The 18,147-nt window shown below is 36.8% G+C and overlaps 1 protein-coding gene across 1 annotated transcript; it reads left to right on the top strand.

Annotated features, from left to right (window-relative positions):
• Positions 1-395: 395 nt before the first annotated feature.
• Positions 396-15,535, top strand: snrpg (small nuclear ribonucleoprotein polypeptide G). The gene is made up of 4 exons (XM_038273453.1): positions 396-538; positions 710-732; positions 9,412-9,536; positions 15,338-15,535. Exons 1-4 carry the CDS (start codon positions 507-509, stop codon positions 15,386-15,388), a joined length of 231 nt encoding a protein of 76 aa, XP_038129381.1. The 5' UTR covers positions 396-506; the 3' UTR covers positions 15,389-15,535.
• Positions 15,536-18,147: the final 2,612 nt, after the last annotated feature.

The raw sequence follows: 18,147 nt of genomic DNA, 5'->3' as shown, positions 1-18,147 counted from the left end.
TCCTATAGTATAGTTCCACATCTCACTTCTATTTTAAAGTAAAAAATAAAATAAAAAATCCCAAAGTTATATTAGAATATTATTTATTATTATATCAAAGTGCTCTGGAAATGAATGTGCTTGAATTAGAATGATTTTAATATTACTTGAACTGAGTAGACTGGTTTGTATTTTGACTTGAAATTACATTAGTGGTGAATTTGCCTCATAAATAAACTTTAACTTAGTTTAAATTATATCTATGATCATTTTCATTTTGAAAGTTTAACAAAGTTTTAGTAGAACACAAAGAAATAGAAGAAGACATTCCATATTAGGCATGTTTTGATGTTTCTACATCACTTCTGCTTGTATTCAGCTCTGCTGGACCCTCCTCCTCCTGGCCTCATGGGGGCGCTGTTTCAAAGTTCAATCCCTCAACTTCCGGTTTCCGCTGGTAGCACGCTTTCCTTCCGCGGCTTCGTTAAACGATCTCAGGACGCAAACGTTGTGAAGCTAAAGAGAAAATGAGTAAAGCACATCCCCCCGAGCTAAAGAAGTGAGTTTACTTCTGTTTGATAGAAAGGATGAAGGTTAATGTCTGTTTTTATTGAAATAGCAGTAGCATGTTAGCTCGGTGCTTTGTTTTAACGGCAGAATGCTAACCTTAATGTAGCATCATAGCTGTTCTGACTGATCCTCAGTAACTGAAATTACTTTTGTTTTTCAGATTTATGGACAAGAAGCTTTCATGTAAGTCTGGTTTATATTTATTTCACATTATGAAGCGATAGTTAGCTGCTGCTGTTCTTATTTTGAATGCTTCTATTTCAGAACAATTATCAGTTTCTTAACCAATAAAGTTATTTTTTTATTAACTTTATTTAAACAAAGCACGAACAAGTAAGGAAACAGTACAAATCTGTGGAAGGCATAGCAGATTTCAAAATGGAAATATAAGGCAACATTTATAAGGGGGAAAAAAGAAATGAATGAATCAGTTACCATGGCAACAAAGAGATTAATATGATGATTAATGAAAATCCTATCAGTAGTTCAGTCAGGTATTCATATGAATCGATTAGTTTAGATTTCAAATATAACTTGAATTCAGATTTTTTTTTTAAGTTAAAGATTGGGGATGATCTGAAATCTTTCAATAGTTCAAAAAGTGACAATTTCTCTAGAGATGGATTCAGGAAGTGCAACGTTTGATTTTATCAATCTTCAAATCTGCAATGGGCTCTATGCACAGCTCCACTACTTCCTGAATTTAAGGCAGCTCCTTTGTTTCCTGTCTTTCATTGCTGGACGAACTGATTAATCCAGGTGTGTCTGGCCAGTTACTTAGGTCATACACACCTGGATTAATCAGTGCATCCAATCATGAAAGACAGGAAACAAAGGAGCTGCCTTAAATTCAGGAAGTAGTGGAGCTGTGCATAGAGCCTATTCCAGAATGTTTTGTTTTACCAACAAGTTAATAACCTGAACAATGAATGAGCAGATCTACAACAAACTCTGAAAACCAAACATCTACACAGTTTAACACTTCCTGGATTCAAATGGCATATCTATGGAAGAGGATTAGGGCCACTGAAAAAAAAAAAGTTAACTAATTTTTAATTTTTATTTCGGTTTAACGTGGGAAAAAGTTTCAGAATTCTGACCTTTTCCTCTGAATTCTGACCTTTTCCTCTGAATTCTGACTTTTTCCTCTGAATTCTGACTTTTTCCTCTGAATTCTGACTTTTTCCCTCTGAATTCTGACTTTGTCCCTCTGAATTCTGACTTTGATCTCTTTAATTTCTTATTTTTTTTATTGTCAGAATTCAGCCAGAATTCTGAGGAAAAAAAGTCCATACATATCTGTTTTCCTCAACTTAATATTTGAACTATTTTGCAGTTTTCTAACACGATTTTATATATATACAGTATATTTATTTATTTATTTGTTTATTTTTATCGGTGCTGGTTTTATTAGATAAAAGTCATATCAGCCGATAACATTTCCAGAAAAACTGATTTAAATGAAGTGTTTCATACCAAATTATTAACTAGAAAAAGCTGTTTCGGAGAAACAGCAAGTGGGAATGCTTTTGCTGAATGAAAAAAGCTGAAATTACCTGAAGAACATATGAAAATGTGATAGGAAGTCATCAGAAACTTCAAACTGAAGAAAACAATTCAATCATCTGAAGATTTTGTAGGGTAGAATCATTTGGCAGTAAAATGGCAGAAACAAACTCATCTTAAAAGCTGCACAGCCAAACCATACATGATATCAAAAAATGTCTTGAATGTGGGCACTAGAAGGGTCTTAATATAATGTCTCCCAAGTTTCTAGACAAATGTATAAAGAAATTTTGAAGGGGGGTTTACCTACTTTCCAGAAACATGTCAGGCGTGTTATGAATTAGCAGCAAACAGAAAAGCTTAATTCCTGTCCAGAAACAGAGCAGAATGAAGCCAAAGTTCACAACATAGGCTGAAAAGTATGAAATTAGCTGAAGTAGAAAAGAAATTACAAAGAAAAACTTTAATCTTATCTGGTTGAAAAAAAAATTTGTAGCTTAAGGATGGGAAGTAAAATGTTGAGGACGATGGTATTGAATAAGTATTAACATTTTGAAATCATATGTGGAAATGTCAAGACTTGGCAAAACAATTGGAAAATTATTTAAAATGTGTCGGTTGATCAGCACAAAGAAAACAGTGTCATCCTTAAAGGATTGAAATATGTGCAAGACTGACCATGAGAAGCAGGGGAAGGACAGAGAGAGAAGCTTATAGAAAGAGAGCTAATACCACTTAAGGAGCTGAATTTATAAAAAAATTTAACCTGCATGTTACGAGCCGCTGTGGTAATGAAAGCACCGTTGGCAGGCTTAGGCTGCATGTTACAAGGTTAGCAGATGCTTTATTACAGTATAAATCTTAGAACCTGATTAAGAAATATGCACTGAGGTGTGTGGTCAACAGGCCTTGGTAGTGTAATTTGAAGAAATTGGTTGACTTTGGGTCATAGCTACAAGCCATACGGCACAATGAATGAGTGTGCGTAAGGAAGAGGCTTTTATTTTGTAGGTTCCCTTTAGTCTTATTTTGAAAGTCTATCATGGATGTGTGTCAAGGGAAGGGTCATGCCCAGCAGTGATATAGAATCCATTTGCAAATATGAAATCACTGGTTTTCCATGTTATTGGGTGAATAGATGCTGTATTAGAGCGTAAATGGGAGACTTTTATTGTAAAATTTGCTCTGGGGTATGTTGTGAAAAGGTCCCTAGAGTCTAATAGAAACAAGCTGGTAGAGTTTGGGTCATAATGCTGAGCCATCTGCATCAATTAATAGGTGAGTATAATATAGAGGCTTTTATTTTGTAGGGTCACTGGAGTCTTATTTTGAAAGTCTAGCAGGGTTGTGTGTTGAGAAAAGGGTCAGACCCAGCAGTGATACTTGATGACTTTCCAATCATTAAATCACTCTTTCCCCTGTTATTAGGGCAGTAGATAAAGTGGCAATGGGAGGCTTTTATTTTGAAATGTTCCATGGGGTGTGTTTTGAAAACCCCCTAGAGTCTCATTTTTAAAAAAGTGGTTGAGTTTGGGTCATAATGTTGAGCCATATGCTGGGAAAAAAATCTGAGTTTAATTTAGGGGCTTTTATTTTGAAGTGTCCCCGGAGTCTTATTTTGAAAGTCTATCAGGGTTGCGTGTGAAGGGAAGGGTCATGGCCAGTAGTCATATTGTATCCACTTCCTAATGTTAAATCAGTGTTGTCTCCCTCCATTAGATTAAAATGTGCTGTTTAAAGTGGTGGAGGTAAAATCTCTTTGAAGCACGGTTACCTTGACAACGCTAACGAGCCTGTCAGTGACAGAGAGACATGCGCATCACTTTCGTTCCTTTCCTCTCAGGCTTTTTTGAATGGGAATAGCAGCTCCGAACAAACGAGTGCTGAAGACAAACCGTAAATGGTATCTAAAAAATTCTTTCAGTCCAAGCGAGAGCTATCCTTTGTCTCCAATTGGGGTAACTTTCATGGCTGTAGCTCATTCACAACCTTAATGGGAAGGAGGAATATAAAGGTTTGAGAAATCCTGCTGGTCTCATTGATTAACATGCAGCACAATGGTAGAGCAGAACTCTCAAAAGCAAAACTTTCCCTCCGAACAAACGAGCGGTGGGCCAAAACCGTATTAGGTATTCAAAAAATTCTTTCACCGTGAGTGTCAGCCATCTTTGGACTACAACTGGTGTAACTTTCATATTTCTACAATATTTCGTCTAGGTGTGGTGACGATGTAAAAAGTGTATAATTGTCAAAATCTTGATTTTGGGGTTTGGACAGATTTGTTACCCCCGAACAAACCTTTTTCCTAGCTAAACGATAAAAGATATCGACACACTTCCTTCAATGTGAGTGATAGGAAGGTCTGAGGAACAACTTCCACAAGGCTCATGTTGCTACGTCGAACGGTTCCCGAATGGGAGCGATACGAAAAAGTCTGTTTTTTTTTTATTTTCAGTTCGGATTTTCAGAGAGCTCTCATTGGATTTCTATTGGGGAAGTGTGGACTTCTTCGTGGTCTGGGCCAAACTGTCGGAAAACCGTAAATGCCACACAAATGAGGATTACATTTCCTGAATCCTGACAAAAATCCCTACGTTTTGATGTAAAATTTATCTAGATAGAGTAAGAAATGAGCGAGTGAGTTGAAGCTGTTCGGCATGAGTGAAATGTTTGAAAACGCTAGAGTGGCACACTCTAGCAGCTGAACATTCCGTCCATAGACTTCCATTATAAATTTGAAAATCTGTAAAAATTGTTTAAAAGTTTGAAGCTTCACTGAAGCAAAACTGTAAAAGTTAGCTGAAAGCCGAGTTAAACAGTAATAGCAGAAAGATACAGAAACATTTTAAAAGTTGAATGGTGTTTCTAGCTGAAAGTATGCTGAAGTAGTTAAAGGGCAAAGTAGCTGAAGTGTTAGTGGAATTTTTGAAGTTTTACATGTATTTCAATGGGACAGAAAAAGTCATAAAAAGCTAAATATTTAAAAAAGTATAATAGCTGAAGTTACCAAAAGTCATTGCAGGATGCACCAGAAGAAGCTGAACGTTTTGATACCAAATTTGTTGAAATCGGCTGAAGTTTGGGGAACTAGTTAGAGACGGAAAAACGTACGAAAAGTATAATAATAACTAGAAAAGGCTGTTTCGGAGAAACATCAAAGTGGGAATGCTTTTGCTGAATGAAAAAAGCTGAAATTACCTGAAGAACATATGAAAATGTGATAGGAAGTCATCAGAAACTTCAAACTGCAGAAAATAATTGAATCATCTGAAGATTTTGTAGGGTAGAATCATTTGGCAGTAAAATGGCAGAAACAAACTCATCTTAAAAGCTGCACAGCCAAACCATACATGATATCAAAAAATGTCTTGAATGTGGGCACTAGAAGGGTCTTAATATAATGTCTCCCAAGTTTCTAGACAAATGTATAAAGAAATTTTGAAGGGGGGTTTACCTACTTTCCAGAAACATGTCAGGCGTGTTATGAATTAGCAGGAAACAGAAAAGCTTAATTCCTGTCCAGAAACAGAGCAGAATGAATCCAAAGTTCACAACATAGGCTGAAAAGTATGAAATTAGCTGAAGTAGAAAATAAATTACAAAGAAAAACTTTAATCTTATCTGGTTGAAGAAAAAATTAGTAGCTTAAGGATGGGAAGTAAAATGTTGAGGACGATGGTATTGAATAAGTATTAACATTTTGAAATCATATGTGGAAATGTCAAGACTTGTAAAAAAAATTGAAATTAATTAAAATGTGTCGGTTGATCAGCATAGAGAAAACAGTGTCATCCTTAGAAGCTTGAAAATCCACAAACCAAAGTACAAGACTGACCATAAGAAGCACAGGAAGGACAGAGAGAAGCTTATAGAAAGAGAGCTAACACCTCTTAAGAAGCTGAATTTATAAAAAAAACTAACCTGCATGTTATGAGCCGCTGTGTTGATGACAGCACCGTTGGCAGGCTTAGGCTGCATGTTACAAGGTTAGCAGATGCTTTATTACAGTGTAAATCTTAGAACCTGATTAAGAAATATGCACTGAGGTGTGTGGTCAACAGGCCTTGGTAGTGTAATTTGAAGAAATTGGTTGAGTTTGGGTCATAGCTACGAGCCATACGGCACAATGAATGAGTGTATGTAAGAAAGAGGCTTTTATTTTGTAGAGTCCCTTTAGTCTTATTTTGAAAGTCTATCATGGATGTGTGTCAAGGGAAGGGTCATGCCCTGCAGTGATATAGAATCCATTTCTAAATATGAAATCACTGGTTTTCCATGTTATTGTGTGAATAGATGCTGTATTAGAGCGTAAATGGGAGACTTTTATTGTGAAATTCACTCCGGGGTATGTTTTGAAAAGGTCCCTAGAGTCTAATAGAAACAAACTGGTAGAGTTTGGGTCATAATGCTGATCCATTTGCATCAATTAATACGCGAGTATAATATAGAGGCTTTTATTTTGTAGGGTAACTGGAGTCTTATTTTGAAAGTCTAGCAGTAGTGTTTTGAGAAAAGGGTCAGACCCAGCAGTGATACTTGATGACTTTCCAATCATTAAATCACTCTTTCCCCTGTTATTAGGGCAGTAGATGAAGTGGCAATGGGAGGCTTTTATTTTGAAATTTGCTGTGGGGTGTGTTTTGAAAAACCCCTAGAGTGTCATTTTTAAAAAAAGTGGTTGAGTTTGGGTCATAATGTTGAGCCATATGCTGGGAAAAAAATATGAGTTTATTGTAGGAGCTTTTATTTTGAAGGGTCCCCGGAGTCTTATTTTGAAAGTCTATCAGGGTTGCGTGTGAAGGGAAGGGTCATGGCCAGTAGTCATATTGTATCCACTTCCTAATGTTAAATCAGTGTTGTCTCCCTCCATTAGATTAAAATGTGCTGTTTAAAGTGGTGGAGGTAAAATCTCTTTGAAGCACGGTTACCTTGACGACGCTTAACGAGCCTGTCAGTGAAAGAGAGACATGCGCTTCACTTTCGTTCCTTAGTTCTCAGGCTTTTTTGAATGGGAATAGCAGCTCCGAACAAACAGGTGCCGAAGACAAACCGTAAATGGTATCTAAAAAATTCTTTCAGTCTAAGCGAGAGCTATCCTTTGTCTCCGATTGTGGTAACTTTCATGGATGTAGCTCATTCACAGCCTTAATGGGAAGGAGAAATATAAAGGTTTGTAAATCCTGCTGGTCTCATTAAATAACATGCAGCTCAATGGTAGAGCAGAACTCTCAAAAGCAAAACTTTCCCTGCGAACAAACGAGCGGTGAGCCAAAACCGTAAAAGGTATTCAAAAAATTCTTTCACCGTGAGCGTCGGCAATCTTTGGACTACAACTGGTGTAACTTTCATATTTCTACAATATTTCGTCTAGGCGTGGTGACGATGTAAAAAAGTGTATAATTGTCAAAATCTTGATTTTGGGGTTCGGACAGATTTGTTACCCCCGAACAAACCTTTTTCCTAGCTAAACGATAAAAGATATCGACACACTTCCTTCAATGTGAGTGCTAGGAAGGTCTGAGGAACAACTTCCACAAGGCTCATGTTGCTACGTCGAATGGTTCCCGAATGGGAGCGATACGAAAAAGTCTGTTTTTTTTTATTTTCAGTTCGGATTTTCAGAGAGCTCTCATTGGATTTCTATTGGGGAAGTGTGGACTTCTTCGTGGTCTGGGCCAAACTGTCGGAAAACCGTAAATGCCACACAAATGAGGGTTACATTTCCTGAATCCTGACAAAAATCCCTACGTTTTGATGTAAAATTTATCTAGATAGAGTAAAAAATGAGCGAGTGAGTTGAAGCTGTTCGGCATGAGTGAAATGTTTGAAAACGCTAGGGTGGCACACTCTAGCAGCTGAACATTCCGTCCATAGACTTCCATTATAAATTTGAAAATCTGTAAAAAATGTTTAAAAGTTTGAAGCTTCACTGAAGCAAAACTGTAAAAGTTAGCTGAAAGCAGAGTTAAAAAGTAATAGCAGAAAGATACGGAAACATTTTAAAAGTTGAATGGTGTTTCTAGCTGAAAGTATGCTGAAGTAGTTAAAGGTCAAAGATGATGAAGTTTTAGCTGAATTTTGCTGAAATCTAAGAATTCTACATGCATTTCAATGGGACAAAAAAAATCACAGAAAAAGTTGAATATCGCGAAAACTACAAAAAATATCTTTACCAAAAGACATAGCACAATTCTCCTGAACAAGCTGAACGTTTTGATACCAAAATTGTTGAAATCGGTGGAAAACTGCGGGACTAGTTAGAGTCAGAAAAATTTTAAGTGAACAACAATAAGTGGGAATGCATAAGCATCCCCACTTGATAAGTGGTTCTAGTTTCTTCTGCTCTTCCACCAGCAGCTGAAAGTTTAAACCTTTTGTTTGATTTTTCTAAAGCTCACAGAGTTTATTCCCATTTGTTGTAACATAAAATCTGCTGTGTTAAAGTAATTTATTAAAACTCTAGATTTAAAATTGAAATGTTGGATTTACTAAATCTGGTTGTTGGTTATTTATTCAAACAGAAACGCAAAGATAAAGTCCTTTATTTATATATATTTTTTATGTAATTAGATCATATTGAACAAGTTTTTCTTGAAAAGTTCAGTTCTTAAACAAATGTAGGACTAAAATAATCTGTAAACCTTTTAAGTGTCTGTTAGGTTTAACTTACCCTTATTTCTTTTTTTTTATTTTGAAACATTAGCTTTATCTAATCCACTCTAAAGGATAGAAAAAAATATTAGTTTTGATGATGATTCTGTTTTTTTCCAAGTTTAGATGAACATGGATAACAGTTATTTATGTTTAATGATCTTTTTTGACTTATTTATTCCAGAGTTGAGTCGCCTGTCGTTCTGTTAGTTTCTCTTTTATTTATTATCTTCATCTTCTTGCTTCCTGCTCTGCAGTCTTGGATTTATGACTGAATCAGAATAATTCAGATCAGTTGGATTAGGAAATGTCTCCTAGTTTACAGAGTCGTTAGATTTAAGGTGTTCCAGATGCTAAATGCTAGAATCTTCTTTCGTATTTAAACACGTCTGTATTGCTGTAGAATAATTCTACTGGTTTCACTAGATTTGAAGAAGATGCTGATGAGAAGCTTTTTCTTTTTTGATGTTTTTTTGTTATACGTTTTATTTATTAAACGAGGAGCGAGGTTTTCTTTGCCGACTTGTAATGATTGTAGTTGCTATAATGTGCTGGGCAGGTCAGAATGGAGGCGCGTCGCTGAGAGATCAGAGGGTTTAAAGGAACGTTTGTCATCCTTTTATTTTTCATTGTGCTGTTGCGATCCGTTCGGCCCTTAACTTTGTGTTTTCCGGTGATCTCAGAGGTTTGGTTTTCTGTTTGCAGTGAAGCTGAATGGAGGCAGACACGTTCAGGGCATCCTACGAGGGTTCGATCCCTTCATGAACCTGGTGTTGGACGACTGTCTGGAGATGGGTCCAGGAGGACAACAGAACACCATCGGCATGGTGGTCAGTAGCTTCTCACTACTGATGGTTAACACTAGAAATTCCACCGCAGTGCTTATCAACTCATGAATCCCATTTCAGATGTAAATGCCCCATTAGCGCTGTGGCTGGAGAAACTATGCACCCTCTTCAGTTTCAGCTAAAGTCTCTCTCTTTGAGAGTGTTTTACCTGAGAGCAGGGGGGAAAAAATATTTGTAATTATTAGGGCTGCAACTAACGATTATTTTAAAAATCGATGAATCGGACGATTATTTTTTCGATTAATCGATGAATCGGACAAAAAATATTTTTTATATTAACCTCTTTATTCCAAAATAAACATTATAGACAGAACAAACAAGCACACAATTACAGGTTGCTCATTAACTGTACTGGTGCAATATGAAAAATAAATGTTTGTGTTAAAACTACGCAAACTTACATGAGAAATGTAGCTGTACATCCACAAAATATAGGCTACTTTGTTTCATAAAGCGCAAAAAAAGACATTTTTGTTTTTAAAAGCCTCTAAGGGGTTCAAACAATAGGCCCCCCCATTTCAACAAATGAGTTTTTTTAGACTAGAAGAGGGCTGCCTTTTAAGACAGGAAAGTACAGCAGTTAAAGTTGCTACTTGAGAAAATACTGAACCATAGAGATAAAAATAGCCCTGTGATTCAAATTATAAATTGTATTTGGAATAAAAATGAGGGAACTAGGGATGCTAAAAAACACATCCTCCAAAGACAGATATTTACATGGGAATGTGGCAGATAATTAATTGACATATTACTGATCTTGCTGGATTTTATTCTGCTTTACTTCCATAAATTGCAGGATCATCTTTACTTTATCTTTGCCAGAAGATTTAAACTTTAAAAGTCTTGCCCTCATAATTTGCAAGTAAATTTATTTATAAAGTAAATATAAACGCTGCTTAAGCTAATTCAAATGAAATTTAAAGTAAAATAAGTAGCCAACCTTATCACTGTCTGTAACCTACTAACACGGTAAGGAAAGCATCAGATGAGCTACCTGAGAAACTAACGTTACGTTTCCCCACTTTAAAACCAAACAAACATGGTGGTTCCGTGCCATGTTAATTTCTTTTGAAAAAAGTTGCATGTTATCACTTTTTTCGCTTTACAAAGCGCAGGCTATTTTAATTATTGTGATCAATTTGCGCCGTCAATACCGGTGCATGCGCGCCTCATTTGCAGTCTGGACGCTGAGGCTCTGACTGAGAGGGACTCCTGCGGGAAAACGCGGTTGGGGTGGGGGAGGCGCCCCACGGCAGAGTAGGAACGATGCATGCTTTCACGTAAGTCTCCAAAAGCCGCCAGTGACACCGAAAAAAGTCGCCAGATTTGTCGCTAGTCGCTTTTTTGAAAAATAGTCGCTGGAGGGGTCTGAAAAGTCGCGGAGTTGGCAACACTACACACTGAAAAAAAAATAGAAGTTGACAGAACTTACATTTTCTAGGCAACGTGATGCATTTGGTTTTTTGAGTTTTCCTTACTTAAATTCACTGTGGTTGAGTTTACAAAGATTTTTGAGTTCTGCCAACTTAGGTTTTTGGAGTGTTACATAGAAATTTTGAGTTCTACCAACTTAGGTTTTTGAGTTTCACCTTTAAGTTCTGAGTTCTATCAACTTTGTTTTATGAGTTTGACATATAGATTTTGAGTTCTACAAACTCAGATTTTGTAGTGTTATCTGCAAGTTGAGTTCTATCAACTCAGTTTTTTTAGTCCTACCAATCGTCTTCACTACCAATCATTCAACACCCAAAAAATTATGTTAATACAACATTTTTATTGCTTCAAGCCAAACATTGCATCAATAGATACAGTATAAAACCATGTTCAACAACATAATCTTAACTGCACAGATCAAAGTAACCTGACACTGGACCAGAATGTTCTAGATTCGTAAGAGTGATGATGAGGGAAAAAACAGTAAGACACCATTTTAGTAAGTTGAAAACACACAGGTAATTTTTTGTGAAGTAAGTGTATTAACATATATGAAAAAATAACAGTTTTACAAATTTGGACGGCCTTCAGTTTGTTTTTTTCAATTGTAGTCTCTTTAAATTGGGTGCACCCTTTAAAAAAAATAAAATGAAATAAAATGTCTTGTTTCCCAACGGAAAAAGAAAAAGGTTTTCCCTTTTTATCTCTGAGTTTTTCTTTTTAGTCCTACCACTCCGACAGGACGATGAATGCAAAAAAAGAAAGTCCTCTTCAGTCCAAATCCTTCTCTTCAGTCCAAATCCAGATGTTCACACGGTTGGCTCGCCATCTCCATTTAAGGAGAGAATCCAGAATCCAGGGTATCCAAAAAACCCAGCCTGCATAGTACAACAGAGCTTAGTTAAATCCATTCACTTCTTGTTCTTAACTGTACAGTTTATATCTCTCCAAGTATGATAAATTTCAGTGTGTAATGTAACTTTTCTAACTCATTACGAATTAACTGCTGCATTACAGGGTTAACATATAAAATGTTAATGTCACTGTTTTTCTTGTAAAGCAAATAAAATCATGAAAGCAAAAAATCCACATGTAAATAATGTAAATAACAGTAAATACCCACATCGGATTAAGAAAGTAAAATAATGTAGTCTTGTAATATTCTGTGCCTGAGTGCAACAACACTGCACTACATAAAACAATTTAGAAATTTAATAAGTTATTACACTCAACTTAATGTCTCTTTTCATTTGTACAATGAAAATAACAGGCACACTCTTTTCTCTATGCATAAACACTCACCCGCACATGCGCGGCATAAACACGCACGCGCACACGCGCATTATAAACGCGCACGTGCGCTGCTTTTCCTTTCATCAGAACGTGAAAAACATGTGAACTCATGCTTCAACTCGGTGGCAATACACCACAAGGGAATGCTAACTCACGGAGCTAACCGCTAACTGTCTGTACTTTGCAGCACTCACCGGGAAAACTGGTAAGGTCCCAGGGTCGTTCCTCCGTGGTTCTCCAGATGCATAAAATCACAATGTCCGCCAATCTTCTCAAACACGAGGGAAAAAGGCTGTGCCCTTGAAGAAAGGGATAGGAAACCCCGTACCGTAGTGGGCGTGTCCATGAACATAAGCAGTGCGCATGCCCATGAGTTTACAGTTGAGGGAACTCAAAAAATCTTGTATAGGCGATTTAAAACTCCTTGTTAAACCAACTTCTGAGAATTTGAGTTGGGCAAACGTGTATTTATTTGTTAGATGTCAAATTTATATTTCTGAGTCGGATTACAATACAATTGTGTGTTAGAACAACAATTGCCATTTACTTTTTTAACAGTGCACCTGCGGCGCTGACTCGCTCTGCCGTATTTTTTTTTCTTCCTCTTTCAGTCAAGAGGCAGTGATGACGGCGCGGCGGATGACGCAATAATCGCGCGACACAACTAATCGATGATGAAATTCGTTGCCAACGCTTTTAAAAGTCGATTTTTATCGATTTTATCGATTCGTTGATGCAGCCCTAGTAATTATATATAACTAGATCTACGTCATCAGTGTCGCCAACACCGCAATTATTTCAGCGGAGCCGCCAGCACAGCGATCAGATAACTGATCTGTACCATGAAAGTTGTTGCATGAGCTGGAACGCTTTAGAAAGCAACAATATCTATGCAATAATGACCATTATTTATTTGGGGGGGAAATATAACTCAAGCGATCTCTCCTCTCTCTCTCTCCGCTGCAAACATGCAGACGGCATGTGAGACTGCAGTTAAGTTGGCAATAAATTCACAGATTTGGCTTTTCCGGATTAATAACTCGCCTGTGGATGCTTTTAATCTAAAAAACAGACACCAGAGCAAGCCATACAGTGAGCTACAACCGTAGGTTCCTCAAAACGAGTCTCCTATTGCGCTCAGAGAATTACATTGGACCCTATGGGGAGCTCACTGTTCCACAAATGTGCAGGAGGAGCGAGCTCTGCAAGTTGCAAAATAATCAGAGAGAAATATTCAAAAGTGTCACCAAGGATTGGTGGATTATTATCACATGTATTGGATTCAAAAATAATACTTTTGAGGAATTTCCAAAAGCCTAAATGACAAATAGCACCTCTATTTTATTATTAGAATAAGTATAAAATGAGCAATGACTACACTATAGATCATTGTAGCGCCTCCAAACCTGTAGGATACACAGATAACCTCATCTGCATCCCACTACCGTATTTTCACGACCATAAGGCGCACCGTACTAAAAGGCGCAGTCTCAGTTATGTGTGCCATTACTGTATTTAACACACACATAAGGCGCACCGGATTACAGGGCGACGGCTTTATATACCGGTACGTTTCCTCTACTACGTTTAAATACCTCTACTGCGTATTTAAAAATAGAGCGGGAGCAAAACTGAGTATGATTGTGCTTTATTCATGTATTTATTACAAAGTATTAATCAAACCTGGGAGCTGGCCATGAGACAGACACATCGCAGATGACAGAGCACTGTGATTACTCCTCTGAAACAGTTTATTGACGCATAAATTAACTTAAAATGCAGAAATCTGCCGGCAGAATATGTTCGCTGTTATTATCCTGCTGCCTGCAGTTTGGATTATTTAGATGGAAAACACCTTCCAGCCGCCGCGGTGAACCGCGAGGAGGCGACCTGGCCAGAGGCTGCTGTTGAATGGATTCCTGTCGGTGCACCGCTGGTATGTGGGGGTCTGAGCGGCTCCGACAGAAATAATATTGGAAGGCAGGATGGTAATCTGGATGAACTGACTGCACTGATTACGTTTTCAGGTGGACTTTCTCACTTAAAAAAATATTAAAACTACTTTATTCCCACTGATCACAGCAAATATAGCTGCAAGGCAGAGAAAGGATAGTGAAGCTCCTGCCCAACGCGCATCCGACACACTTTTGCACCGTGCAGCCAGAGCAGCAAAGCTGCTTCAGCCGCGCGTCAGAACTAAAATGGTACAAGCAGCAAAAATGAAGCAGCAGACGGGATTTTGCTGCTTTTGCTGCGTCCGGTGTGAACGCAGCCTTACTTTGAACGGCCGGTTTGCACCGATGTCGAGCGGTTGAAGTTCCTTTGTCAGACCTCCCGGGATAACGGCGAGCACAGCGTTCATTTGTTTCACCATGTTTTTCACCTCGGCTGTGAGATGGGCATGCATGGAGTCACAGATTAACAGCGATGGCGATGAGTGGAAAAAACCACCTGGTCTCCTTACATTCACCTGCCTCAGCCACGCTTTCATCATCTCCTCAATGAAGAGGGCAAGCCGCACATTTTTAGGGGAAATAAAAGAGGTTTATATGCGGTTATAGTTGGGAAAATACGGTAAAACTCTTACTTTGGGAAGATAGGCCAAACTGTATTTTTGGAGATTTATTCGTTGTTATTATAAGCATATAGTAGCCAATAATTACACTATAGATCATTGTAGTGCCACAAAACATGTAGCACACATAGATAACCTCGTCTAGTTCATACTACAACTCTTACTTTGGGAAAAAGTACTAAACTCTATTTTTTAGATTTTTTCATTGTTATTCTAAGCAAGCCAGGTGTGCAATCTCTGCAACAGGAAGCACAGCACTGAGTGTTGTGTTCACTGCACAAAGTATACCTGTCATACATGCAGGAAGGACTCACCTTGGGTTTGTAGAAACTGCTAAATGTAACAAATTAACTAGAAGCTGAAAAAGGTGATTAATTTCTGGTTAATTGAAGAACCGTCAGCAGATGAATCGTTTAGTAGAAGAAGAGTTTATATCTGCTCTAATTTTCAGCTGATAAATCAGATTTTTTTTTTCTTGCAGGTCATCAGAGGAAACAGCATCATCATGTTGGAGGCCTTGGAGAGAGTATGAGAAGAAAGGAGGACGGTGCAGAGAGCCAGCAGCACACTTTTATTTTCTATTTTCCCTTTTAGTCCACCGACCATTCCTCCTCTTCTTCGGGTGTTTATCTGGAATTTGTTTTGTGATTAAATGGTAATAAATCGACTTTTCTTTCTATCCTTTGTGTGGGTTCTTTATTACAGGGAAAACATATTAACTTTACTATCAGTGATGGAGTTAAAGGAGTAACAGAAGCTTTCTTTGCTTTATTATGAGCGAATTATTGTCATTATTAAATCCTGCAGTCGAGCTGAGGGGACATAAATGAACTGAAAGGGAGTCGTTGTTTTAGAAAGCTGGGGTTCCTTAAACTGCAATAAAAACCAAAAGGTTAAATGAATTAAAACCTTTAATGTAGTGTTATTTGAAGCAGCATATAGCAGCAAGATCTACAAAAATAATACAGATTTAAGCCCAGTTCACAGCAACAGGTGAGCAGAGACTAAACGTATTAATATAAAATCCCTGAAAAGGAAAAAAATATCAGTTCCTTTGTGGAAAAGTTTAAATATTCGATAATAAATGACAAACCTCAATATTAGGCAACCTTGGCGTCAAAGGGCCAGAGTCAGTTACTGAGCTGGTAGACAGTCATCACTTACTGCTTCTTAATTATGACACAGATTTAATAATTTATCTCGATCAGGTCGTTTTAAGATTTAGTAATCTGAGATTCAGTCATATGGACGTTTTCGGCCGGATGTGGCAGTTTGTTCTACCTTTTAAAATGGTGTTTATTACATTAAATGCAATTTATTTTTGTTTAAATCAACCTTTGCTGAATGTTTTACCAGAAAATGGCCTGATGGTATCATTTCAACAATCAAAAGGAGTAGAAGAAGAGTCTCTAATTTTCTCATTAAAAGACAGTGGGTGTCCCTGATTCAACATAAAGAGATAAATCCTTAGACCAAAGTCACCACAGGGTAAAAAAGGGCAGCTCACACGTTCCACAGAAAGAAAAGAAAAAATGCTGCTGTGAAAATATTCAGGTTTGACGAGAGAAGAACTTTCTATAATCCTATTATAGAGTTTAAATGTAAAATTAGCAGCATTTAAGAAAATGAAGCGAGTGGAGCAGCTCTACTTCATGTTTTACTAAATGGAAAGATTTTTATTCACAACATTAACCTTAAGAAACCAGGAGAGTTAATGTAACACGCTGCACGGCCAAAAGGGTCTGGTGGTCGACTGAAGTGAACTGAATCTGCTGATGGATCTGAGGTAAGATGATCAAGGATCAGCCGCCGGTTCCTCTGATTATTTTGGCCTTTTTCATTCTAACAACCCAGAACCCACTGCTTCTATCCTAGCTGAAACTAATCTTTACATTTAAACATTAAAAATAATAAATAAGAATAAGGGACAAGAGGTAAACACAAACGGAACCACTTTGTCACAATGTAGAGACTTTTCTTAAACTAAAGGGTCTAATTGGACACCCCCCCCCCCCCCCCCCCCCTCCCAGCAGAAGCAACTTTCCATAAAAAACAAGAATTCAAATCGGCTGAAAAATTATACAATCCAATAAAATATGAGGGTAAATTTAATTTAGATTTTATTTCTCTAGATTTTTTTATTTATTTTTTTTTTAGATATATTACTTTCTATTTTTCTCCATTTTTAACTGATTTTATATTTTCTAATTCGGTTTTCAAATTTTTCTTTTTCAGTTTGAGTTTTATGAATTGCATTTTAGGATCATATTCTGTACAATTGTCTGCATGGACCAATAAAAACGCGTCTTCTCAACAAATGTGGGGGAAAAAAGCAATTTGTAAAACTCAGTCTAAAAAAAATCTGCAGAAAAAATATGAAAAAACAAAGAAAACAGCAAAGCTTCTGTCAAAACTTTATTAAGGTTGTGTTTTTTTTTCTTTCCATTTAAATGTTTTATTTGGTTGCAACAATAATAGAACGAAATTTACCACATAAATCATTTTTCGTTCTTTTAATGTCCATTTTGCAAACGCTTTTTAATTATTTATTTGTTTAAAATAATGGGAGAAAATTCCCTCCAAACCGAAATATTTTTGTTGACCAACAGAGGGCGCTAACAGAGATTTCCCTCTTTATGGCAGGTTGTTTTGACATTTATTAGAAGCGCTGTCCCCTCTGTTGTTCCATTTGTTGATCTCTAAAATAACATTCTTCCCGGTAAAAACTACTAGCCAAAAATTACATTTTACCAGCAAAAATAACATTTCCGGATGCCAAAAATATAATTGTACTAGTAAAAATAAACTTTTAAATACCTAGCAATCTTGACAAAGATTAAGGCCCTTTTGACATTTATTAGCTTGACTGAATATGTAATCCAGATGTCTCAAATGCATTTCTTTCTAGTCAAAATAAAAGTTTAAGATATCTTAAATAACATTCTTCCTATGTAAAAACGAATTCTCACTATGATGAATTCTAACTTCAGATCTCCATAATAGAGTTAGTACTAGTCAAAATTACCATTTCTGATATAAAAAATGAAGACATTACAGATGTCCAGAAATCCAAGTCTTGACATCTAAAATATATTTATGCTAGTAGAAATATAATTACAGATATCAAATATTGATATATGACTAGTTAAATTAAAATTCCAGATTTCTCAGTTTTAATAATGCCTATCTAAAACTTAGTTTGAGATATTTTCAAAAGAATAATGAGACTAGGAGCATTATAATTATGACTCGGTAGAATGCTTTAGTGCTATCTATATTAGAAATGTGACT

This window comes from Cyprinodon tularosa, unplaced genomic scaffold (genome assembly GCF_016077235.1).
Source record: "Cyprinodon tularosa strain WSP-4 unplaced genomic scaffold, ASM1607723v1 ctg872, whole genome shotgun sequence".
In the NCBI taxonomy this organism is placed as follows: domain Eukaryota; kingdom Metazoa; phylum Chordata; class Actinopteri; order Cyprinodontiformes; family Cyprinodontidae; genus Cyprinodon; species Cyprinodon tularosa.
The sequence above is the reverse complement of the archived record's forward strand: the minus strand, read 5'-3'. Positions and strand labels throughout refer to the sequence as shown.